This window comes from Poecilia reticulata, chromosome 13 (genome assembly GCF_904066995.2).
Source record: "Poecilia reticulata chromosome 13, P_reticulata-male-v2, whole genome shotgun sequence".
Taxonomy (NCBI): Eukaryota; Metazoa; Chordata; class Actinopteri; order Cyprinodontiformes; family Poeciliidae; genus Poecilia; species Poecilia reticulata.
In genome coordinates, this window is record NC_088842.1 from 31,237,630 (window position 1) to 31,263,362 (window position 25,733).

The 25,733-nt window shown below is 36.3% G+C and overlaps 1 protein-coding gene and 1 long non-coding RNA gene across 8 annotated transcripts in view; one reads left to right on the forward strand and one right to left on the reverse strand.

The window, feature by feature from the left end:
- gpr4 (G protein-coupled receptor 4) overlaps positions 1-5,318 on the forward strand; it is a 45,549-nt gene extending 40,231 nt beyond the window's left edge. For all 6 annotated transcript variants that reach the window (XM_081614695.1, XM_081614696.1, XM_008426570.3 and 3 more), the window contains one exon: positions 1,323-5,318. In XM_081614695.1, coding sequence (XP_081470821.1) covers positions 1,323-2,044 — 722 coding nt within the window. In that variant the 3' untranslated portion in view covers positions 2,045-5,318. The remainder of the gene's footprint in view (positions 1-1,322) is intronic.
- Positions 1-25,733, reverse strand: part of LOC145554570 (uncharacterized) — a 28,555-nt gene that overhangs the window by 1,883 nt on the left and 939 nt on the right. Inside the window, exons 1-2 of one of the 2 annotated variants that reach the window (XR_014090558.1) lie at positions 16,024-18,052; positions 10,247-10,346 (exon numbers count right to left, since the gene is read on the reverse strand). This is a non-coding gene — a long non-coding RNA (uncharacterized LOC145554570). Of the gene's footprint in view, positions 1-10,246; positions 10,347-16,023; positions 18,053-25,733 lie in introns of those variants that run through there. The other variant, XR_014090557.1, reaches the window with a different exon arrangement.

Here is a 25,733-nt window from a genome sequence, read left to right on the forward strand (position 1 = left end):
TTTTATTGGATCTTAGTGGTGTGTATTAACACAAAGGAAATAAGAAAATACAGCAGCATACAACAATTTTCAGTCCTAGGACGAGTAAACTGACCCCCAGGTCATGCAACGCACAGAGAAAACAACAAGAGCTCAATCTCAGACTCAAAAGACGTCAGTTAACAAGTAAAATGTTAAAGTTGGGAGCATCACCTAATTGGCGAAGCTGCATCTAAATAAACCACAAAACTCCTCAAATAATACTTTGTTTCTCTTAACCATATAACTGTACAAATTAAAATGACAAAATTAATTAGTTTAATCGGGAAAAAAATGCCAATTTTGAAAAAACTCCAGATTTTCGATTAAAATGTTTTTGCAGTATGATTTGCGGTTTTTAGCTATAGATGTATTTCACAAAACTGCAATGGAAACACTTTAATTCATGAGTGACATGATCAACAGCCGGATGTTACTACTGGTGGAAACACCAAAGAAGACGACAGACGGGAAGTGGTAGCAGGACGATTAAATTTTTTTCTGGCTCCACTAGAGCTCTCACTGCTTCACACTTCATAAATAGTTGTGTGTCACTCTAACATGTCGAATCCATAACTTTAAAAGTAAAGTGGCTGACTAAAGTGTCCCCAAAACAAAGCAAAAGTAGCCGCTTTTGGGCTTGAGGCTCCAAAGCCTGAAAAAGACGCTGACGTCTCCTCTGATTGGCTGATAGCCATTTAACTGTTTACATCTGTCAGTGGCATGATTTTTAATGACTTATCATGTGAACAAGATTACTCACATGTGATCTTAATGTTATTTCTAATTTAATTGAAACACCATAATTGGCAAAATTGTGTTGTTTTTTTTTCGACATTAGCAGAACTTTGCTAATATTCTTGCGCACATCTTGACAAAGATAGATAATAGAAAGATAAACATATTTGCAATGGTACCATTTGCAAAAACCACATGACACACAGATAGTTACACAAATTCAACCTTGACTTCTAGTTTAAAAAATATCCATGTAAGAGAGAAACGTTTTTTTACTACTTTATTTTTTTGATATTTAAAATGTACATTGAGAAAAGTGAAATGTGGAAGTCAAATGTGTTGCGGTGCATAATCCTGTAAAATAAACTGATTCTTAAGTTTCAACAAAAAACTTTAGCATCTAGAACTATGAATTTGTAATGCTTTCATACACCTTCATCATTTTCATAATGGACATGAAACAAGATTTACAGTGTTTTTGAAATGATGCATTGAATAAAGATGGTAAACTGGGTAAATCATGGCGGAGAGCTGGAAGTCTAATTCCCCTTCTTGTCTTCCTGCAGCCGTTTGCGTCAGTGCCATCGTCTGGATCATTGAGATTATCGCCAATTCCGCTCCTCTCTTCCACGACGAACTCTTCCAGGACCGCTTCAACCACACCTTCTGCTTCGAGAAGTACCCGATGCAGGACTGGGTGGCAGGAATGAACCTCTACAGGACTTTCCTTGGTTTCCTGACGCCATGGACAGCCATGCTGGTCGCCTACAGAGGGATACTAGCCGCGGTGCGATGCAACGTCTCCACGGAGCGCCAGGAGAAAGCCAAAATCCAGCGGCTGGCCTTGAGTTTAATTCTCATCGTCCTGCTGTGCTTCGGACCGTACCACATGCTGCTCTTGGTGCGCAGCGTCATGTTTCTGAAGAAGCCGTGCGACTGCAGCTCAGAGGAGACGCTGTTTGCTGCGTACCATGTAGCGCTGGCGCTAACTAGCCTGAACTGTGTAGCTGACCCCATTTTGTATTGTTTCGTCAACGAGGGTGCCAGGAACGACGTTAGCCGCGCCCTTTACGCCATATTGTCCTCGGCATGCCAGAGGCGCCCCTCGTCCTCGCCGTCGCATGCCGACATACTCAATGCTGGCTCGGTCACCATGGAGACGCCTCTTTCGACAAAGAAGCCGTCGTGCGTGTACGTCGACGGCGGGAAGCCCAGCAGCTACAAGACGGAGCTGCTAGCCATGAAGGAGGAATGTCTGCAGATGACCATTCTTGCGGTTAAAAAGTGAATTGTTGGAAACGGCAAACCGGTTCAAACCGTCCGGCGCTGCGAAGCGGAGGATCGCCGCGAGTCGAGGGCGCGATTTCTCTCACGACGACCAGGGCGAAGTCAGATATGTTCGGTGGTGGTTGACAGGAGGCGACCAAAATTCCACTGAAACGCCAAAATGAGATTCATGAGAACTAAAGAAACAGCGTTCAACACCTGAAATGGCTGCTGCTAGCCTGCTAGCTAGCATAGCAGGAAATCTGGGTAACACTTTATTTGAAAGAGTGTGCATAAGACTGACATGAACATGAAGGAGTCTAAATATTTATGACTGTTGTCATGAAGTGTCAGGCAGTAATGACACTTTAAATGCAACTTTAAATGCAATTTTTCTTTAAAAGTATTCTTATTTACCAAATAATGCAAAGTTCATACTTTTAATTGACTTTTAATTCAACTTTTAGCAAAACTTTGCTTTGAAAGTGTTGTTTTCTGAATAATGCAAAATATGACACTTTTAATGCAAATTTTAATTCAACTTTACTTTAAAATTTCATTATTTCCCAAAGAATTAAAAGTTCACACTTTTAATTGACTTTTAATGCAAGTTGACAACCCCAACCCTAACTTTTAATACAAGTTTTTACCTTAAAAGTGAAATTATTTATATTGCATATTGCAAAGTTAACACTTTTACGGGACTTTTTCTGCAGGTTTTAATGCAAATTTGCTATAAAAGTGTCATTATTTTTCAAATAATGCAAAGTTAACTCTTTTTAATGCACCTTTAATTCAACTTTTGGTGAAACCTTTCTTTAAAATGTCATTATTTACTGAATAATGCAAGGATAACATTTTTAATGCAAGTTTTAATGCAAGATTGCATTAAAGCTGTCATTACTTTCCAAATAATGCAAAGTTTACGCTTTTAATTGACTTTTAATGTATGTTTTGCATTAAAAATGACCTCATTTTCATAACAGCCTTACACAATCATGAAAACTCCTTTATGTTTATTATAGTCATTATGACAGTCTTTTGCGGACCCTTCACAATAAAGCGTTGCTGGTGTTGGACCTGGAAGCGGCAGCAGACGACTGCTCATGTTAAACATTAAGTGGGTTTTTACTTCTTCAACCAGACTGACTTTGATTTTTTTTATTTTTTAAATTCAGTTTGCAAGCTGACTTTTAGGGATATCACTTTCTAATCCGGCGTGACATTTTGGTGCTCATGCCGCTAGTTTTTCAAGCTGAAATCAATATTTTTGACATGTCAGCCATTAACATTGCAGCCTGTTTTAATGATTTTATCTTTAGTCTGAATGTGCAGGGAGGCCAGAACATGGTCTCTCTGCACCAAAGTTAAAGTTAGAAACATGAAGGGAAATTATAAGTTCATCCTGTGGATTTTATAGCAGTGGACCAAAACGTTAATTCATTTACTGATTTTTTAAATTTTTCTCACTTGGTCAAAAAATCATTATGATACTTACAACACGCTTGTGAGTATTAAAAAAAATATATCAAAAGAGATCATCTTATACACCTTTGTGAATTACTTTCCTGCACAACTTTTGCAAACTGATTAATTTGTAATAATTTTAAAATCATCCTCATTGTTACATTATTTTTAAACAATAAAAAAAAATCCTGATAAAATACCTCAGATTCAAAAAGGATTTAGAGAGGATGCACTTTTTTCTGGCTCATAATTTAGTTAAATAACCTGATTTGCATTAACTGATTTTTAAAGCGAGAGGGTGCAGGGACCTAAATCACACAAACGCAGCAGCAGCATGTTTACCACAAAGTGATAAAATTGTGCTTCTCTTGGGTCTGTAATCTGAGTTTCTTTGCTTTTAGTTAATGCATCCAATCGATTGCATGCAACAGGATTTCTAGTAGTTTTCCAACTAAACACACCTAACTTTTAAAATAAAATAAATTAAAAAACCAGCCAACTGACTGGCTATAAAATAGTTTGCCGTAAAACTAAGTGAATGTGAATTTCTATAATCTGATCGGCTCTCAGCTTTTCATAAAGTGCATTACTTTTATGCTAATACAACACTAGCTGCGTTACAAAATTTTTATGCTGTTATTGAAAAACAATTTTACAATTGTCATGTTTCCGTTAAATTTAAATTTCTATTAAAAATCACATAAGTTTGTTCACACAATAAAAAGTAAAAAAAAACATCATGCTACCACTTCCAGCCGTCGTGTTCTTTGTCGTTTCCACCAGTAGTAACATCCTGTTGTTGATCAAATGATGCAAAAAAGTGCAGTTTTGCAATATAAACTAATTTCAATACAACAAAAAAAAACAACTCAGCCTAACGCGACAACTTTTAATCAAAAGACATGAATTGATGTTTTTCCGTTAAGCAAATGTATTTTCAAAGTTCCAATTTGCGCAATCATATGGAAACGCAGCTATTGATGCATATTTTCTTGCTGTCGCAGTAAATAACAATTTTATCTGATAAAATAAAAAGTGATTTAGTTCAAGGTTGAAAATGCAGAATTTTATTTCTAAAGCAAAAAAATTTACAAAAACTAGACCATCTATTTTACTTTGACAGTGCCTCACAAGTTTTTATTTTCAGAAATAATCACAAATAGAAATCACATTTATCAAAGTGTGTAAGGCTGATTTTTTTCAAAAATAAAATGAGGGATGAAAGGGACAATATTTGATCATCACATTTCAAACAAACATAAGATGTCATTTCTAACTTTAATGCAGTAAATCCCACCGCATAATATAAATATATTTTTTAAATAATAAAATAAATTAACTTACCAACAGACATCATGGCGGTAAAAACCACAGAAGTAGTGGTAAAGATTATAAATTAGCAAGAAAACAAAAATTAAAACAGTTTTTTCCTAAAACATTTTAATATTTTTTGTTGTTTTTCTTTACTCAGAGGTTTTTTGTTCCATTTGATTCATGTTGATGTTTCAATTATTCATTTGTTTACATTGTTCAATGCTTTGCCAATAAAAATAAAATAGTTTTCAAACAGTTTTATGGAAGCAGAAAGTTTCCCAAGTTTAACCTTTATCTACAATTTGTCAATAAATAAATAAATAATAATGATAATAATAATAGCAAAAACTCAGATCCCAACAATAATGTTGCTTCTTTTTGGCATGAGTTGTGTGAAATGTTAGGTTTTATTTTTGCATAAAGTTGTTTGTGCCATTAAAACAGAAGGTGACGACCTTTGTGATGTCACAGTTATTTAACTTTGTCTATGTAAGAAATAAATTATGGAGATGAAACTCTGCAGTGATACTTTTATTTTTATTTATTATAGTTTATGAGCTTTATTTTATGCAGTTTGTTTCATAATTTTTTTGGTGCATCAATATTGATTCAAGTTTTGGTTTTTTTTACTTAATTTTTGTTTTTCTGATTTATTTACTGAAATTTGCGTTTCTTTTATGTTTTCTAATTCTACATTTTCTATTTATTTTCTTCTTTTTATCAGTGAATACTTTTTTTGCTTATAAGAATTTATTTCTTTTTCTCTTAATATGTTTATTACATCTATCTGCAATGGCCATTAAGGGCCATTGCAGATAGATTTTAAAAAATTATTGAATTTGTGCAAAAAAACCCCAAAAAACTCTGAAATGTCAAATTAATCTCAGAAATTTATTTTAAAAAGACTTGGAAATTTTTTTGAGAATTTTTTCCCCAAAATTGTCAAAAAAAAAAATTCTGAGAAATTTTGATTTGTCAAAAATCTAAAAAAAATATTTCTCAAAACATTTGCTGATCTAGCAATAATTTGCTAGACAAAACTTTAAAGCTAAAAAAATTCTAGAATTTTTTTTTAAAGACGAACATTTTATGCTTTTGGAAATTTTCAGTCAGTTGAACATTTTTTGACTTTTGAAACAGCCAAAAGTTTCAAAAAAGTTTCCAAGTTTTTTTTTTTTTATGAGCTTAATCTCAAAATTTCTGAGTTTTTTTTTATTTACTCGATTTTTTTAATGCAATCTGCCATCAAATGTATCCACTTATTTATTATTTTTTATTTATTTGCTTGTTTTTGCCCTATTCATTCACTCATTCTGATACACAGTAATGTAAACTTATGACTTGATATTAAACTTGACGAATCTGGTGAAGGATGGGACTTTGATGAAGCTACATCAGAATAACATCAACAGGTAAAATCTATTTAATTTTATCTATTGATTTATTTTTACATAATGCTGCTACTTAAGTCAGTATAAAAAATTGTTTCCTAAACACAATCTGACTTAACTCAATGGTAAAATCTTGTGTTGACTGTTTTCTTTGCTGATTTAGTGGTGAAAATATGAATTGTTACACCAACACTTAAAGATAATTTACATTTTCAATAATAAAAAAGATGTAGTTTTTCCTTTGTGGAAGCGAGTTGCATATAAGATAAAAAAAAGGATGTTTTGCAATTCAAATGTTTTGTGGACATGCAGTATGTTTTTATTATTTATAATGTCTCTTTCTCCCATAAATCAGGGGAAATTTGACTTTTGCAGCTCGTAAATGTCAGGTTTGCAGGTTTTAGATGAAAAACATGGATGTAAGTTCAAACTGAACTTTTAGGATAATATTTCTGATATTTTATGTTTGACTAAAATGATGTTAGAAATGCAGCAGATGTGGAAATAAAGGCAGAAACGACCAGAAGGAAACTCTGCTCTCTGAAAGATCCGCAAAGTCACCTTTTCACTCCTCACTTCGACTCCCTCGGCTGCACAACTAATGAACTGCATTAGTGAGCCCATCTGCATGTGTGTGTGTGTGTGTGTGTGTGTGTGTGTGTGTGTGTGTGTGTGTGTGTGTGTGTGTGTGTGTGTGTGTGTGTGTGTGTGTGTGTGTGTGTGTGTGTGTCGCTGCATGTCCCACAATGAGGTTACTATGTTGGCCCAAGAATTTATGGTCCGTCTCTTCCACAGTTACCCAGCAGAGGAATCAGTTTGTTTACGAATGTCCTCATGAGGAGGGATGCATCCATACAGCGTGAAAAGGGAAAAAATAAGTTTTATCTGGAAATCTGGACTCTGAGGTGTGTGTCTAAGCACACATACACACACACACACAAACACGTTTGTGTGGCTATGTGGGGACTTTCCATTGACTTCCATTCATTTCTACAGACTATCCTAACCCTAACCATTACATACCTAATCATAACCCCAACCAAAACTCAATTCACAACTTAGTCCTAAATCCGGCCCCTGACCAAAAAACAACATTTCCTCTTGTGAGAACCAGGCTTCGGTCCCCACAGGAGCAGTGGTCCCCACAACGTAGTATGTGTCAGGAAAATGATCCCCACAAGGTATTACAAACAAACGCATGCACACACACACGCGCGCACACACACAAACACACGTCCCCCTGATATGAGAAGAAAGAGGCAAAAGCCGTAGAGTCTCCGAGGGAACATTGTTTCTCGTCCTCCATGCTTCGCTGGTCTCCTCTGCTATAAATAGACAATGCCCAGAGGCCATTACCAGCAGTTCACCTGATTATTAAAATGATTTATCTCCAGGTGAAAAATAAATATTCATCACAGCTGGAAAATAAGAGCTGGCTGCTCAGATTTTACAGAAAGTTCGACGTTTCCTGAAAATCAGAAGATGACAGATTTGTTTTTTCTTGTCGTCTTAACAGAGAAAAGCAATAATTTTTTTAAATTTATTTTCTTTTAATCTAACTCAAAATTAAGATACATTTCTCAACAAGGTTAATGTCAAAATTTCTGATTTTTTTTTTGTCAAACAAATTGGCAACTTTGCAAACTCAGAAATCTCCAGATGTTTCTAAAAAAAATTCTGAGATTAATTTCAAAATGTATTTTTTTTGTAGACAATTTTAAACTTTTCAAACTCAAAAATGTTCATGTTTTTTCTAGAAAATTTCTGAGATTGATCTAAAAATTTCTGAGATTTTTCTAGCATTTTTTTTGGCTTTTCAATCTCAGAAATTTTCATTTCTTGCATTTTTTTCTTCAAAATCAAACATTTCCTTATCTTTTCTATGAATTCTTTTAGATTAATCTCAAAATGTAAGAAAATTCTTTAACAAATATTTGACTTTTCAAGTTCAGAGATTTCCTTGTTTTTTCTAGAACATTTCATTAGCCTCAAATATTCAGATTTTTCTTTTTGGCATGAATTTACTCCTCTATTTATTACGTTGGTGAAGTTTCTGGAAACAGCTTTAAAGCGTTAAAGTAAGCTGTTGCGTCCACCTACCACTGTGACCAATGTGACCCAGAATCCCTGTTTAAGATGCGCCCTAATCTAATTAGTCCCTCATTAAGCTGGATTTCCATTCTGGCAGAGAAAGCAGGTCACCAGTCACTGAACCACCCAGATAAATACACAATCCGTTTAAAAAACACACCCACAATGTTTTGTTTGTATAAGCGCAACATGCCTGAGGAGCTAAGAACAAAAGACTTTAATTTCTGACAGGCAGGCATTTAGGCTCCTAAATGTCACCGTGTGTTTGGAAAAGCATCCTTAGCTGTTTTTATTATTATTATTATTATTATTATTATTATTATTGTTTATTTATTTAGATTTAATGTATTAATGTTTGTTGTTTGTTTTTGTTTAAGGGATTTTTAACAAATTGTCACAAATTTAAACTGAGATTTCACTTTTTCTACAGATAGTTGGTGCAGAAAAATGCTAATTTGTGCTTAAATGAAGGGGATGTGCTGCTGTAATACATCTACATTCAGGCAGGATTTATTGTATTATTCATAAATAATACATTAAGTTGATTCAACCCATTTTAAACAGGGGGACCGGCTTCTCAATAACCTGTTTCATATTTATTCAAGTTATTATTCAGTTCCCCCGCATGCAGCTCAGAGAACTGGACGCAGCTCAATGAGGTCAAAGACTGAATTTCAAATGAAGATCCATAATTCATTTTCCCTGAAACCTGGTTTTCCTCCTCAGCATTTAAGAAAAAATGATATTTTTCAGTTGGTTTGTTCAGGATTTTACAGATTTTCCTTACAGTTTTTATATAAAATTAGTAAAACAGTTCCTCAAATAACTGTAATTATGTGTTCAGATCACTTCCACAATGGTGAATTTTAAAAAAATCAAAAACAGACACTAATAATACATTTAGTTGCACTTGATTAGTTGATAGTTGTCAATGTTATATGCCAATATTGTGCATTGCTATGGTTACTTATTTTGTTTTTTCCCCCTCTCTTCCTGCAGGTGTAGAAGCAAACTTCCACACTACAAAAACACTAAATCTTACCAAGTATTTTGTCTTATTTCAATTATTTACATCTTCTAGTGTAAATACTTGAAATAAGACGAAATTAAACTGTAAGTAACTTTTCAGGAACATATAGAGGCTGAAAAGCTGTAATGCTTCACTTTTGCAAAATGTTGAATTAAAATGTAAAAACTTAGATATTCTAACATTTTGTGTGTATCAGTTTAAAGCACAAGTTACTCTGTTGCCTTCATTAGTTAGAGTCAAGAAAGTTATGGACAACCTTGACCATCTTCTTCATGAAACTGTATTGGGAAAACAGGGTGTGTTCAGTCAGAGGCTTCTTCAGATTCGCTGTAACACAGACTTCTACAGGAGACCTTTCCTGCCAACAGCCATCACCATCTACAAAAACTCTGAAGAATTTAAATTGATGATTTATTACATTTCATTTCCCTTTGGGATCAATAAGTTATTTCTGAATTGAATGTGAATTTGAATAATAATGTTGTATATATCAAATACGACTTAAGAGATTTTACTTTGTAATTTAACATCTTGAAATTGGGCCTCTGTCTCTTTAAGAAACTCCTGCTCTGTCTGAAGCTCCGCCTCCAGTCATCCCAACATGGCTCCTCTGTTATCCCTTTAGCAACGTTTTGCCAGCGTTTCACTCAGAAGTAGCTTGTTCAATTAGGTGTTTGCTAATTGCTGCCTGGCTAGTCCGAAGGAGCTGAGAGGGGGAGGAGCTTCGTGCTTGGAGGCGGGGCTAGATTCACCCAGGTGTTTTACAGCTGTATGGTTGCCATGGAGATTAAAGGATTTCTCAAGCATACATGAAAGAATAAAATCAACACTCCAGATTTGTTTTAGATGAAAGAATAACATAAATATGTCGATTTTAGATTATACTGTCCCTTTAAGCTGTGAAATACAGATGAAATGATGGACGACTCACCATAAAAAGTCAGCAGGAAGCAGCTGGCGCCCACTTATGGTTCACTGACTTCACACCAACAAGGGCAAGGCGTCCTCCGCAGACGTGAATCAGTTTTCCCCTTCAATGTGAGGAAGATTCAGGACAATTAGAAAAACAAACTTTAATTGTTCTGCTGCCAGACTTCCCGCTAGCCGAAGAATTACTCACAAAATTAACAAACTATTGTTAACATGACTCTGTTAGTAATCAAGAATCAAGCAGCTGTTTGTTTTTATAGTGAATAACATTTAGCAACAAAATATCTTCAGGCAGGAAGTTTCAGAAAACACGAAATGTTCTGTATTTGTAGGAGAAAATGCAGTGAAGGTGTAAAGCTCAGTGCTGACTGCAGTGAAACAGAAAACCAATGTCCACATAAAGATGAGAACTGCTTCTGTGATTTATAGTTTCTCTCCTCAAACTGAAAGATTAATGTGAGGGAGAGCTGAGTGTGCAGCCGTGTTTGACTCTCTGTCTTTGCTGGGAACAAAAGTTAGAAACAGAACTGGAAGGTTTACTTTTAATAATTGATTATTCGTAATATTTTACTTTGTTTATTATTATTGTTGTTGTTGTTGTTATTGTCATTTTTTCCTTCCCAGGAGAGTTTCTGATCCTCCTCTGAGCTCCAGTTTCGAAATTCAGAGTTCAGAAAACTCTGAACTTCAGACTCCTTCAGACTAGCCAGCAGCAATTAGCAAACACCAGGTGGAACTTCTGAGCTCATTATGTGAGCTACTTGTCAGAGAACACTAGTAAAGACATTGTTAAAGGTTTAATAGACTTATTGCCTTTTGGACAGCCTTTTTGTGATTTGACTAAACTGAAGTCCCCATAAGGGGAACTGATTTTTTCTTCTTTTTGTGTTTTTAATTTCTATGATTGTTAACAAAAACACACAATTTCATAGTAAAGTTGTGATTTTTTTTTTTTACAATAATATATATTTAGTCATGCATAAATCCTTGTTTAGAAAGAGAAAATAAACAAATAGCTATTGGGCGCCACCTGGTGGCCGCGGTAGGTAACGCGTCACCAGTATTATGAGCAAAGCTCCGGTGGAAGTTAAGCTAGCAAAACAATGTCGCAGAAGAACAGAGAAAAGAAAGAGGAGGAACAGAATAAAAAGTCAAGATGAAGGTGTGTTTTCATGTGTCTTGGTAATTTAATGTTTATCAAAAAGATTTGTGGAGCTGCTAATAGAGAATTAGCTTGATAGCGACCTTCAACAGCCAAACATTTATGCTAACGTCTTTGTGTTTGTGTGAAACTGAGCTTTAACTTTAAATGAGTTGTTTCTCGTGGTTGGCTCTTAGTATTTCTGAAGCTTTTTGGCTTCAAAACGACGTGTTTGCTAACATTAGAAAACAATATTTAGACATTCTCTGCGTTTGAAGATGTCTAGATGTTTCTTCACCAATGAGCGACGAAGGTGGTGATGTGTTGTTTTATGTGGCTAAAACAAACATTATTTTTACATAAACTTATATGTGAAACTTCTCCAGGAACTGTTAAAATTATTTGAAGGCTCATAATCCGCCCAGTACCGGTTTTGATGTAATAAATTAGATTTTTATTGGAACTACACAAAAGAGAAATTAATTTAATCAAAGTATGTCATGAATATGCGTATATGTATTCCATCTTAAGTCCAGTTCATACAAATTTTTAAAAAATTGCTTTACTACCTCTACACCATGTGTCAAACTCGAGGTCCGGGGGCCAAATTTGGCCCACCGCAGCGTTTAATGTGGCCCTCTAGACTCCAGTTTACATCAATAAGTCCCTCCAGTTTTTTCACAAAATGAACAGATCCCCACATTTTTTTTCTGATTTTTACTGCAAATGTTTCTCAAAATTGTCCAGAAACATTGTGTTGCCTCAGCCTTACTTTACAATCCGTGACTGATACAGCAATATCACACATCAGCGCAAGTATGGTAAAAATTCCTTACAAATATTTCCAAATTAGCGCCACAAAATCTGACAAAAACAATCATGAACTCCTGGATGGACAGATCAGTGTGGAAAAAATGTTCAATATCATGAAATTCTAAGAAACACTTAGTAAATGTTGAAACAAACAGCTACTTAATGAAACTTTTAATGGGTTTTATTAATACATTCTGGCCCTTTAATCACATTCAGATTTTTGATTTGGCCCAAAATGAAATTGATGAGTTTATAGCAGGTGTGTGAATTATCTAATAATCTGTTGTAATCCATGTTAATATCCACAGAGAGACCCAAAACCAGATTTCACTTTGACACCAGGTCTTTTGTATTTAGTTAACAAAATGTTCTTCCTTTTCTGCTTCGTTTGGACGTTTTGTTCTGGCAAGATGTTTGAAAAACACTGAATATCTTTGACCCTGTTTCTGCTTCTTACAGTAACTTATTTGAAAAGAAAAGAGCGAGCGGGAAATAAAACAATGTCTGTTTGCTTTCACATCGTTGCATAACGTCCTCACTGACATCTAACAGCTCAGACTCACTTCTTGCCTCGGAAACCTCAACGGAAAACCGCCGACAGTTTCTGCGTTTCAACTGAGCAAAGCATTAATTATAATTCATTTGTGTGAAAATCAATTTAAAAAATATAAATTGTTAATCGATTGATGGCTCTAAAAATACACAAAACACTTAAAATGATCATCCTGAGCGATTATTACGGCCCAGGTACTTTATAAAGTATGCATCAGTCCCCATAGTTAACTTTTAAATCCTCAGACTTTCTTCGTTCTTTTGTAACTTTGACTTCGGTTTTCTGTCATTCTTGTGAAATACTTAATTTTTTCCGCCGTCTTGCTTCTGATTACTTGTCTCACCTGGTTTTGTTTTTCTGTTTTCTGAAAGAAATCTTTATTTTCTTATATTCTCTTCCATTTTTCCATGAATTACATCTGTTTTCTTTCTGTAATAAACTGCATCTTTTCTTCCCCAGGTTACATTCGGCAGCGTTTTCTTTGTTCCTCTAACAGATTTTGTTTTCCAGAAACTTTGTCTTTTTCTGTGTGGTTTAGTCAGTCCTGCCTCTGAGTGTCCTTTGTCTTGTTTCTGTTTATTTATTTTTGCTCTGAGGACACCATCTGTCTTCCTCTTGGTCCTGCGTGGCTCCTTCACCTCAGAACATCTGTTGTTAGCTTAAAACTATAAAAACACTGATTTGAAACACAAGAAAGGCTGAGACAGCAGGTGAATTAAGGTTATATGCTAATCGTTTAGCCGTATTTACCAGAACTCGTTGTGTTATTGTTTGAGTTTAACTGTTTTATAAAAATAATAATAATTAGGCCAGGGTGTCCAGACGTTTTGGGGGCCAAACATTTACAACTTTCTGAAGTATTTTTGTTTTTGCAGAACAATTTTAAGTTATAATTTTTAGGGTATAATTTTTTCAGATTATTCTACACTTTTTTTAGTTTTTATTTGCTTTATTTTTAAAAGTGTATTAAAGGGAAATGCCCAAGTGATTGTTTTTACAAATAAATTGAATTAATTAAAAGCAAAAACTTGTTGCACCTTAAAATTTTCATTTTAAGATTTTAAATCTGTTTTTTTTTTTTAAGTTTATACTGTAAATATTATTTTTAAACATATATTTACTGCCTGCACCAGCAAACCAAATTTAGGCTATTCTTGAATTTTGATCAAGGGCCGCCCAGAATCGTTTCAAGGGCCGCAAACGGCCCCTGAGCTGCACTTTGGACACCACTGAATTAGCTCTGCCTTCAACTGTGAACATTTTTCCCCAGCAGGTGTTTCCTGAAGGCTTGCTAAGTCGGTATTTTGTTCCGCTAATGGGCTCTAATTCTGATTGGCTTTGAGAGGAAATAAGAAAACAAAGTGTTAATTTTTTACTTTTTCTTGTACGGATACTTTTAATGGGCAGAGAAATGGGAGAATCCAGCATATGGACAGTAAGAGACTTCAATAATCTACAAACCAAAAGAGAAAATAATCTAAGAGAAATATTTCCAATTGTAAAAGGAGCAAAACACAAGAACAAAGTAAGAAACTGAACCCAAAGAAATGAATTTATACGGCAAAACGCCAGTGACAATAACAACAGAGTATGGCAACACCTTTGAGCGATAGTAAACCTAGAAAAAATGCAAATACCTGTGGATCTTGATGCTATTCTCTTACCTTTTTTATTATTGCCAAAATATTCAATCCAAGAGGAACAAAACATCAAATGTAACGTCACAAATCAGGAGGCGCTGCCCCGTTACCTAGCAACCCCAGTAGAGTCCAGTCTGTTACCTAGCAACCCAAGCAGAACTTCGGCACATTTGGTCAGCTAGTTTTACTGCCGTACACTGCAAAAACACAAATCCTACCAAATATTTTTGGTCTGCTTTTAGTTTGAATATCTTACTACACTTGAAAAAAGACAAAACTAACTTAGAAGTAACTTCTTAATATTGATGAAAAATGCAGATGATTTCACTTGAAACATGAGAAAAATGTTTTGTCATAAGTGAAATAATCTGCGAGTACCTGATACTTGTCCGTAGATATTAATGAATTATTCTGCTGAAAAGTTACTTGTAGGTCAGTTTTGTCTTATTTCTCGTACACGAGGATATTTGCTCTGTGAAACAGACCAGAGGTTCTTGGTACGACTTGTGTTTTTACAGTGAATTTGGCTGCGAGTTCATCTGTTCGTGTCGGGTCAGGACCGGTGCCGCTCTTTATCTCTGGCCGTTTAGCAGGAATATCGTATTCGTGTTCGCGGCGGTTCTTTGGGTTTGGTTTATTGTTCAGCGCCGCTCAGACGGGCTCGGCGTTTTCAGAGTGATCCGGTTTCAGAGCCGAACGTCCAAACAACGGCTCTGGGTCGCGTTACGGCGGGGAACTTTAACGACGTGTCAGGTTTTAGTTTTACAGCTCGGACACAGAAACCTGCTGCTGTTATGCAATCGGGTCAAATCTTTGCCACAAAATGGTTTGGATTTAATTTATCTGCATTAATGTTTGCATCTGTATTTCCAGATCATTAAACACAGTTTTAGAAATATAAATACATTTTGTTTTTGTTTGTTTCTCTCTTCCTTTATTCCTTCTTTCTGTCTCTTTCTTATTTGTCTTTTTCACTTTCTGTCTTTCTATTTTTCTTCCTCTTTCTTTGTGTCTTTCTGGTTCCTCTTTCTTTCCTCCTTTTCATCCTGTCTTTCTTTTTGTCTTCATTCTTTTTCTTTGGTTTCTGTTTTTGTTTATTTCTCTTTCATTATTTCTTTTCGTCAAAAAATGTTAAATAAAAAGCTGAACATTTAATTTAATTTAATTTTATTTGGGGAATTTGCCCTAAAATGGATCGATGCTACGCCAAAAGATTTAGAAAGCATAAATGATTAGAACCTCAATCTGTGACTGGCGTTTTACGGTGAAATCGGTTTCTCTCGTATTTTATTTACCGTCATTAGAGAATTTTCTTCCCCGTTGCTCTGTTTGCAGAACATGAACATCACACGTTTATCCTGCAATTTAAGGCTTTTTATCGCATATTTAAAGTTGTTTTCAGGAACTTTATTGCTGTTTAAACAAAACAATATTAACGTGAAAAAAATCTTGATTATTTATCCATGTGATAATTCAGGTACACTTTCAAACCGCCTGCAGAGCAGACTTTATTTTCCAAACCCACATATTTTAAAAGCTGATAAAATCTTCTGTAATGTGTGCAAAGACTCCACAAACCTAATTACTACGTCAAACAGACATTAAGTGTAGGACAGCTGCGGATGCTTTACCCTGCAGAGCTGCAGTGGTTGTGTAGGAGCAGGAAGGTCATCTCCAAGGTCGTCATACTGGGACAGGACAGTGTAAACTGGTAGGCACAGAGGAGAACATCCAAAGTAAACAGCCTGAGCTTGAGAAAACAAACACATCCCATCACATGTAAGGGAGACGGGCAAAAAAAATCTCTCATTCATAAACAAATTTTCCCAATTTTGTCCTAACAGAGCCATGAAGATATGTGCTGACCAGCATTTCTGCTTTGGTTTGTTTTCAGATAAAAAATGATGCAACAGTTAAAACAATAATTAATGCAGTGAGTGAAATACATGCAGTATTACACTCTGATTCTTCTCAGAGTAAAACTCAAGATTTCACTTTGGTTGCTGTTACTCACCTCAGTCTGCGTTTATTACTGCGATCACTCAAAAAAAAAACAAAAAAAACAACATTTAGGTCATTTTTCCAGTGAAACTATCTATATTAGACTTAGAAGAACCTTTTCAGCAGGTTTTATGAGTTTGTTTTAAGTAGATAATTGCTTAATATTGATGAAAAACTACTACTTCCATTGGGAAATTATGTCACTTGCAACAAGACATTTTTTATAATGTTAAGGTTAATTTGGAACTAGAACTTTCTCATCAATATTAATAATTATTTACTTAAAACAAGCCCCTCTTTTATGCTCAGATGCTACTTGTTAGTTTTCTTATTTCAAGTGATATTTTCACTAGAAACCAAACCAAAGTTACTTGTGCTGGAGCTCTGCTTGGGTTGCTAGGTAACGAGCTGGGCTCTACAGTGGTTGCTAGGTAGCGAGCTGGGCTCTACAGTGGTTGCTAGGTAACGAGCTGGGCTCTATAGTGGTTGCTAGGTAGCGAGCCGGGCTCTACAGTGGTTGCTAGGTAGCGAGCTGGGCTCTACAGTGGTTGCTGGGTAACGAGCCAGGCTCTACTGTGGTTGCTAGGTAGCGAGCTGGGCTCTACAGTGGTTGCTAGGTAGCGAGCTGGGCTCTACAGTGGTTGCTAGGTAACGAGCTGGGCTCTATAGTGGTTGCTAGGTAGCGAGCTGGGCTCTACAGTGGTTGCTGGGTAACGAGCCAGGCTCTACAGTGGTTGCTAGGTAACGAGCCGGGCTCTACTGTGGTTGCTAGGTAACGAGCCGGGCTCTACTGTGGTTGCTAGGTAATGGGTAACAGTGCCTGCTGATTTGCAACGCTACATTCCGGAGGTTCAACGTTCAGTTTCCAACGCCAGGGTGACTTTGTTATTGTGGCGTTATGCAAAATCGAGTTCAACGAGCTTTACATAATTTTATATTGTTAAAATGTCAAAAACACACCTGGAGTGTTTCTCACCTGAGTGAAGTCAACCCCCACTCTGTTCAAATCTAACAAAATGTGTCAAACGTTTGTGAAGCAAAAAGTTTCGTTTGTCCTGCTATCGTTTTAAAGATATGAATGCGTCTAATACATGTAGTAAAGGTCATGAAAGGTCAACCAGCCTTCCCCGATCAGACAACGTTGCTGCCAGCCAACTTGCTCTACGTTTGTGCAGCAGAGATTTTTCTTTATGCTGCTTTTGCTTTGAAGATGTTAATTAAAGCTTAAAGGTCAAAAGGTCAGCCAACTCCCCCACATTAGCCAACTTTTACAAGACTGTTGTCAAACATTGTGCCACTATCATTTTAAAGATATGAATAAAAAAGTTTCCAGAGGTCATCAGAGGTCATCATCAACATCTTCAAAGTAAAAGCAGCACAAACAAAAAAATAAATCTTGATTTTGACACCAATCCTGTTGTATGTGAAGACGGTGTGGGGGCTGGTTGACCTTTCATGACCTCTCCACAAACATTGGAGAGGTATAGAGAGGTGGGAACATTTAATATCTTTAAAATGATGGCGACACTAACACAATTTTTGCAGCACAAATTTTTGACACCAGTTTTGTTAGATTTAAAGAAGGTCGGGGGTCAACTTCACTCGAGTCAGAGACTTCCTCCCCTGCGCTTCGCCCGGTCAGCTCCTCCAGACTAGCGGCAGCAGCAATTACCAAACACCTGGTGGAACTGCAAGTCTGCTGAGCTCATCATACCAACTACGACTGAGTCCAACGCTCCTAAAATCGGTTTTAAACGGCATAATGAGGAGCACTGTTGTGATGACTTACTGAAGGAAAAACTGGAGCTTCTTAAAGAGACAGAGGCCAATTTCTAGGCGTCACAAATCAAAGTTGCATTTGATGTTTACAGCCTTTTTATAACAACTGACGGTAATATAGTTACTTTATTGTGATACAAAATGCCTCTTTGGTTCTTGGAAAGTATTTAAAGCCGGCCCTTTAATTACGAGTGCGTACATGGTTGTATAAACGTTTATCAATAATGGATGGTTGGAACATTGGAAACCTTTTAAAGTCCACAATGTACAAGCTATACATTCCTGGAACGCTTTATGTTTTGCTTTAATGTGTTCCAGGAAGGCGGTGGATTGTTATTTTCATGCTAAACAAATAAAACTTGTTGGACATTTTTTGTTTTGTCACTGTAAAATAAATCAGAAGGAAGTTTCTCACGGTGCTAAACTGATGCTGAATAAACAAAGTGGTGCAGCATAAGAAAACCATCAATGACACGGTGATGTTTACCTTACCACCATAGAACAGTGGCTAGTTTTATGATTTCATATGAAACATTATGTAACCAGTTTACTGAAAGGGTTACACAGGATTGGGATTTCTATTCTGAGTTGGAAACATTAGATGGTCAAAACAAGAATCCTGGTAACTAGCATGTGCTGCTCGTTTTGTTTAGTGAAGGTTGGTAAAACACACCATCAGAATAAAATGGGAGGAAAAGACTAAATAGATGGAAAAGTTCATTTCTAATAAAAAAGAGGTATGAAGCTGTCCTGCAAGTAATTATCAAGTGTTGAATATTAAACCCTGGAAATAAAAGTACAAAATGAAACTACTGAACAGCAAGGTAAAAAAACACAAAATCTTACAAAGTATTTTTGGTCTAGTTTCTAGTGCAAATATCTTAGTACATTTGAAATAAGACAAAACTAACTTAAAAGCAACTTTTCAGCAAAATAAATGAGCCTTTTTTAAGTCAATGTTTCCTTCATATTAATGAAAAAGTTCTAGTTCCACCCGTAGGCTATTCCACTGCCCCGTTACCTAGCAACCCCAGCCAAGCCCAGCCCGTTACCTAGCAACCCCAGCCAAGCCCAGCCCGTTACCTAGCAACCCAATTCTAGTTCCACTGGCAGATTATTTGACTTATAACATGGGAAATGTGTCTTGCTATGAGTGAAATAATCTAACAGTGGAACTAGTAACCTTTCATCAATGTCAAATAATTATTAACTCTTAATCAAGCTCCTATATGTTGCTCTAAAGTTACTTGTAAACTAGTTTTGTCTTATTTCAAATGTACTAAGATATTTGCACTACAAACTAAAGCAAAAAGTGTAAGATTTTGCATTTTCGCAGTGAACTTTAAAGCCAATAAAAGTGTGTGTTTTCTCCAGGAGGTGAGAAAAAGGAACCGGATCCTGACGCTGAGCCGCGTTCAGGAAGCACAGGGTTTGAAATGGGAGCAACACCGCCACCTAGTGGACAGAGAGCAAAACAACAAACCGTCGATTTATGAAATCACTGAAAATCTCAACATGCTGAATAATAAAATACAAAACGTGGCTTAGAAACACCGTATTGAAAACATTCACTACATGTTTACCTTATAGAGCCTCTAATAGAAACTGTCTGTAGATGTTTTGTGTGTATCGTCAACAATCTCTTGTTTGTTTTAGATTAATTTTGCTCCAGCCTTAATTTTTTTTACAGTATTTTAATTCATTACTGGGGAATCATCATCATGTACACTAGTTCTAGTTCAACTGCCAGGTTATTTCACTTGTAACAAAACATTTTTCCATGTCACAAGTGAAATAATCCGCCATTTGAACTACAGCCTTTTCACCACTATTAGGGATTATTGACTTTAAACAAGCTCCTACATCTTACCGAAATGTTACAAGTCTGTTTTGTCTTATTTCAAATGTACCAAGATATTTGCAATAGAAACTAGACGAAAATACTTGGTAATATTGTGTATTTTTGCAGTGTTGCCTAGCAACGTTGCGTTGCTGTAAAACAAACTGTGACGTATTTGAGTTTGCTCCAAACTTTGGTCAGTTACTTTGGTCTCATCTGTCATTTAAGTAGAGCACAGTACAGAACCTTCACAATAAAACTACTCAAAGAACAAAGTAGTACAAACACTCCTAAAAGTATTTTTTCTAAAAAGTTTACTCAAGTAAATGTAACTAGTTGCTACCAAACTCAGGTTATAAGGATAGAAATTATTCAGTCATGCTGTGAAATAATCTCTCTTTCTGCCGTGTGAAGGATTATTTTTTGGCCGTTTCTTCCCAGATTGAGCAGCAGCTGCTTCTCTGAGGTCACTGCTGAACTCTCACCATCTCAGCGTCGTGTTAACTCACACTTTTAAGCTGCAAGCTGCCAAAAAACTCCTGCTTTTATAGAGTGATCGGTCTGTTTCTGGGCCAGATAAATATCTACCCGTCTTTTTTTTTTTTTCCTTCTACTCGCCCATAAACCTAAATGCCGTAATCGTCCCTCCAGACGGCGGGCGGGCGGGCTGGCAGCCGTCCAGACCGGCTGTAAGTGCGAGTCCTGCAGCATCAAACTTCGACGGGCCGGAGCTGTAAGCAAACAGTTCCAGGTCAGTGGACGAAGTGTAAATCTGTGGAATGTGCAAATACACAGGCAGACCTGTAAAGCCGTTTCTCACACAGAAAGTAAAAATTTATGTGAAAGCTCATAAAGCTCCACCAGACATCATGAGATGATGAGCCCTCCGCCTCCACACACCCACCGCCATCTGCCCAGCGTTGGCTTAATGAACCCACCTGTAACTTTTTATTTTTGTAACCGTCCTGCTTGCGTGTTGTTCAGTTATTTTTCATGGAAATAAAAAAAAACCTGTCAATGAAATTGTTACACTGAGAGGTGTGGTGTGGAAGGAAAACTCAGCAAATCTGGCTGTAGCATAAACAAAGGTGGTTTATTAGGCCTCCTTCAGCACAGCATAGTTCACAGACAAGACAAAATGGCATCTTTTCCATCAGTTTCCTAGCTTTCAGTCTCTCTGCCTCAGTCTCAGCTTTCAGTTTCTCTCTCCTCAAGGCTCAGCCAGCAGTCTCTTCATATACTGTTGTCCCCACCTTCTCAATTAACCTCCCAGCCAATCAAACTCCAGGCACACATGGCTCCTTCTATATAAGAGCTGGGTTTGAGGCGGGCCTCCTCCTTAGTAGGTTCCAAGATGGCCGCCAACAGGACACACCCAAAAGGTAACAAACATTTCACAGACAAAAGGATCACATGCACACATTCTAGAATTTAAACGTTACAGAAAATCTTATTGCTTCTTAACAGAAATGAAGACAAAACTCTGATGTTGATTCTGGTTTTACGTTGAACTCATTTTCATTTTGGGCCAAATCAAAGATCTGAATGTTCTTAAAGGGCCAGTTGGGCCAGAATGTACTGATGAAACCCATTAAACTGTAAAAAAGAAAAAGTCATTAAATAGCTGTTCATTTCAGGATTTAATACGTGTCTCTTAAAGTGAACATCTTTTCACACTGATCAGTCCATCCAGGATTTTTTTATTGTTTTTGTGTTGTTGTTTTTTTGTGGCGCTAGTTTACAAATACTTGTAAGGATTTTTTACAAATATTTATAAAAATATTCAGAAATATTTTTATAAATATTTTTGCCAATGTATGATGTTAAATGTGACTTTTTATTAATTGCTGTATCGATCACAGATTTGACATCGAGTAAGGCTGAGGCAGCAGTCACTTAAACCCAATGTGTGTTTTGGCCAATTTTGAGAAACAATAAAAATAAATTAAAAAAAATGTTGGGATCTGTTGATTTTGTGTGAGTTTTGCATATCAGGAAGATTTACTTGCTGATGTAATTTGGAGTCTAAGGGCCACATAAACAGCTACAGTGAGCCAGATTGGGCCCCGTGGCCTCGAGTTTGACACATGTGATGTAACGTCTCTGGTTCGTGCCAAGATAATGTGTCACATCCTGGACAGGAAATAATTATTCCTGCTTTTGTTTGTTTCATCACAGAAACTGAAACTTTAAGGCTGTTTTCGCTCCTGACAGTGCGATACAACTGCTTCAGCTGCTGTGGTTCATTTTCACCCTGCACTGTGTCAAAGAATCCAAGCTATTTGAAAAACCTGTTCCCCTCCTCGCCTGTGGTGGCGCTGCAACAAGGACCACTGACTGAAACGACACAAAAACCTCAGAAGAAGACACTGAGCGCAACTTTGTTCTTCACAAAATGTAAACAAAAATGGAGTTAGCAGCTATAGGATTTTTCTTTTGCCTTTGGTAAAAAACCACGAGTCGTTCCTCCTGCTAGCGCTTTGCTAGTGTGTTTGTTTTGGTTGTATTTACCCAGAATGCATTGCACTTACTTAAAATAAGCTCCCATTTCTTGCTAAAATATTACTTTTAAGATAGTTTGGCCTTATTTAAAGTGTAGTAAGATATTTGCAGTGAAAGCCAGACCAAAAATACTTGGTAAGATTTAGCGTTTTTGCAGTGTAAACTGTTCTGCGTCAAGTTACAGAAATACTTGCTGCTCGGTGTTCTTTAAAAACATCAGACTCACCAATCACAGTCTAAAAATAAAACGTCTGCCCACTCTAAAAGTAACAAAGTCTTAATAGAAAGCCTGAGCTGTAATGCATTTTGCCTCTTTGCTGTCAGGTCGTCTCAGTTTAACACACAAATCTCCGGTCAGGTGGCAGAACCCAAAATAAAGAGCATCGCATCAGGCCGCTTTCAATCTCACTGAGTGGCTCAGCCTCCTACTTTACATTGATTTTTTTTTTCTATTGATTTTTGCCATATAATTTAATGAGTTCCTGGCTGAGGGACAATTATGGAGAAGTTGAAGCTACAGAGAGAAAAGTTCTTAAGTACTTTTTAAAGGTGATTTTACTTTGTTTTCTTTTTTGTTTGTTTTTTTAGGGACATGTCATGTATGTAGAGGTAGAGTTTAATACTAACTAGTTACATTTACTTGAGTAACTTTTTGAAAAAAATAATGTACTTTTAGGAGTGTTTTACTACGCTGTACTTTGAGTAGTTCTAGTTCCACTGCGCTGTTACCTAGCAACCCCAGCCAAGCCCAGCCCGTAACCTAGCAACCCAGTTCTAGTTCCACTGGCAGATTATTTCACTTATGACATGGTAAGAATGTCGTGTCTTAAGGCAGAGTTGGATAGTAACTAGTTACATTTACGTAAGTAACTTTTTGGTAAAAAAAATTTACTTTTAGGAGTATTTTTACTTTTACTTTTATTATGAAGTATTTTTGCTCTTGAGTGAAATTTCTGGATTTTCTTCCCACTGAACAGAAAACAAACATGTTTTAATCACAAATTTGCAGAAACACACCTGCAGTTTTTGTTAAAGTTTCAGAAGTTTTTTTTTATGAAAGAAATTGATTTAAAAATATATTTATTTAGCCTGATTTTATTTTGTAATTATGTTATTTATATAAATAATTATGGCCTTTAAGATACCAAAATTTCCACAGAACTTTATATCACAAGTGTCAAACTCGAAATGTGTCCCGCCGTAACGTTTAATGTGGCGCTCAAGACTCCAGATTACATCAGTCAGTCCCTCCAGTTTATCACAAATCTACAAAACTCACACTAAACGAACAGATCACCACTTTTTTTTCTGATTTTTGCTGCAAATGTTTCTCAAAATTGTCCAGAGACATTGGGCTGAAGTGACTGCTGCCTCAGCTTTACTTGAAAATCTGTGATCGATATGACAATTAATAAAAAGTCACATTTAACATCATACATTAGCGTAAATATGGTAAAAGTTTCTTCCAAATATTTCTAAATTAGCGCAGCAAAATCTGACAAAAACACCCAAACAAATCAAGAAACCCTGGATGGACTGATCAGTGTGAAAAGATGGTCAATATTAATTTTAAGAAACAATATTTTAACAGTGTACTGGGTTTTATTAATACATTAATACATTCTGGCACAACTGGCCCTTTAAGAACATTCAGATTTTTGATTTGGCTCAAAATAAAATTAAGTTTGACGCCTCTGCTTTATATTTTGTCTAATTTTTAAACATTAAATGGTCATTTTTGTACTTTTTTACTCTTAATTGAGTAATTTTATTTGAGTAAAGATATGTTGAAGTAGTGCTGCTCTTGCTTGAGTGAAATTTTTGGGCAACAGGAAACAGAAACTGGAGTTTCCATCCCAGTGTTTGACCACCAGATGGCGCCAGCAGCCCTCAGTTTTTAGTCATAACAGCTGATTTTTGTTTACACCCTGAATATCCATCTAGCTGCCGCTGCGGATCCCTCATGTTATCACAATGCAGGGAACACAAGTTACCTCCGTTCAGGAGGATTTAGTCCCAGCATTTCCTACTGGAGAGGAAACTACAAACACAACAAGACAGATTCTGGCACCAAACGTTGGAAATGTTGAATCTCATCACTCCTCCAAATATTTTGGTGACTAAACTGGGAATTCCAGCGCCGGCTTCCAAAATGAAAGATCGATTACTCGGGGAGTGTCCTCTCGCTGATTATTTCCATGAGCAGGAAATTCATGTGAAACCCTGGAGAACATTTGCTGCTGGACAAACTGGAGCTCCCTGAAAGCAGATTACGACATACTGGGAAAACTGACTTGTTTACTGGAGACTTTCCTTCCAGCCAGCGGCGCCGCGATAGGGGCGCCGTGCTTCGGGGGCGCCAGAATACGGTGGAATAATGATTAGCTCCGCATTTTCTGCATATGACAGCTAGCTAAATAAACCAAACTATATAAGGAAAACCGAAATTAAGAAAACATTTTCATTAACTGAAATGTATACAAACGGTAATTAATGGGGGAAAACTAAACCAACCTGGAATTGTGTGTTTATATAACAAACTGAAATTATAATATCCTTTGCTTTATGAATCTATTTATTAGCCTCTCGAGCTGATGTGATCCCCCCCCCCCCCCCCCCACATAAGCAGTTTACGTCAGCTGGCAGCAAATTACGGCGCTCCGTACTCCCCCTGGTGGCTACGCTACAGGAGTGCACAAAATGGCGGCCGCTAAATTGGGATAAAACGCCAGTCAGTCGGTTGTTCAACAGTAAACGAATAAATATTTTGTATTCATTACTGAATCAATATACACATAATCACAATACATATAAAAAATTATGATAAAACTAAAACTACTCAGAGTTGGGTAGTAACTACTTTGAGTAATTTTATCATAAAGTATTTCTTCTCTTCTCTTCAGTAAAATTTCTGGATTTTCTACCCACTGAATGAAAAACAAACGTTTAACCAGAAATTCACCAGAAACAGACGCAAACCTGCAGTTTCTGTTAAAGTTTCTGAAGTTTTTTTATTGAAATAAACTGATTTGGAAACATTTTCTTTTGTTGTTTTTTTGTTACTTATATAATTTTGCCATTTTTGTCTTTAAAATACCAAAATTTCCCACTTAACTTTATATTTTGCTCCGTCTGATGATGTCATTTTTAAATATTAAATGATTGATAATTTGATCTCAGTAGACTTTTTACCAAATACTTTTTTTTTACTCTTACTCA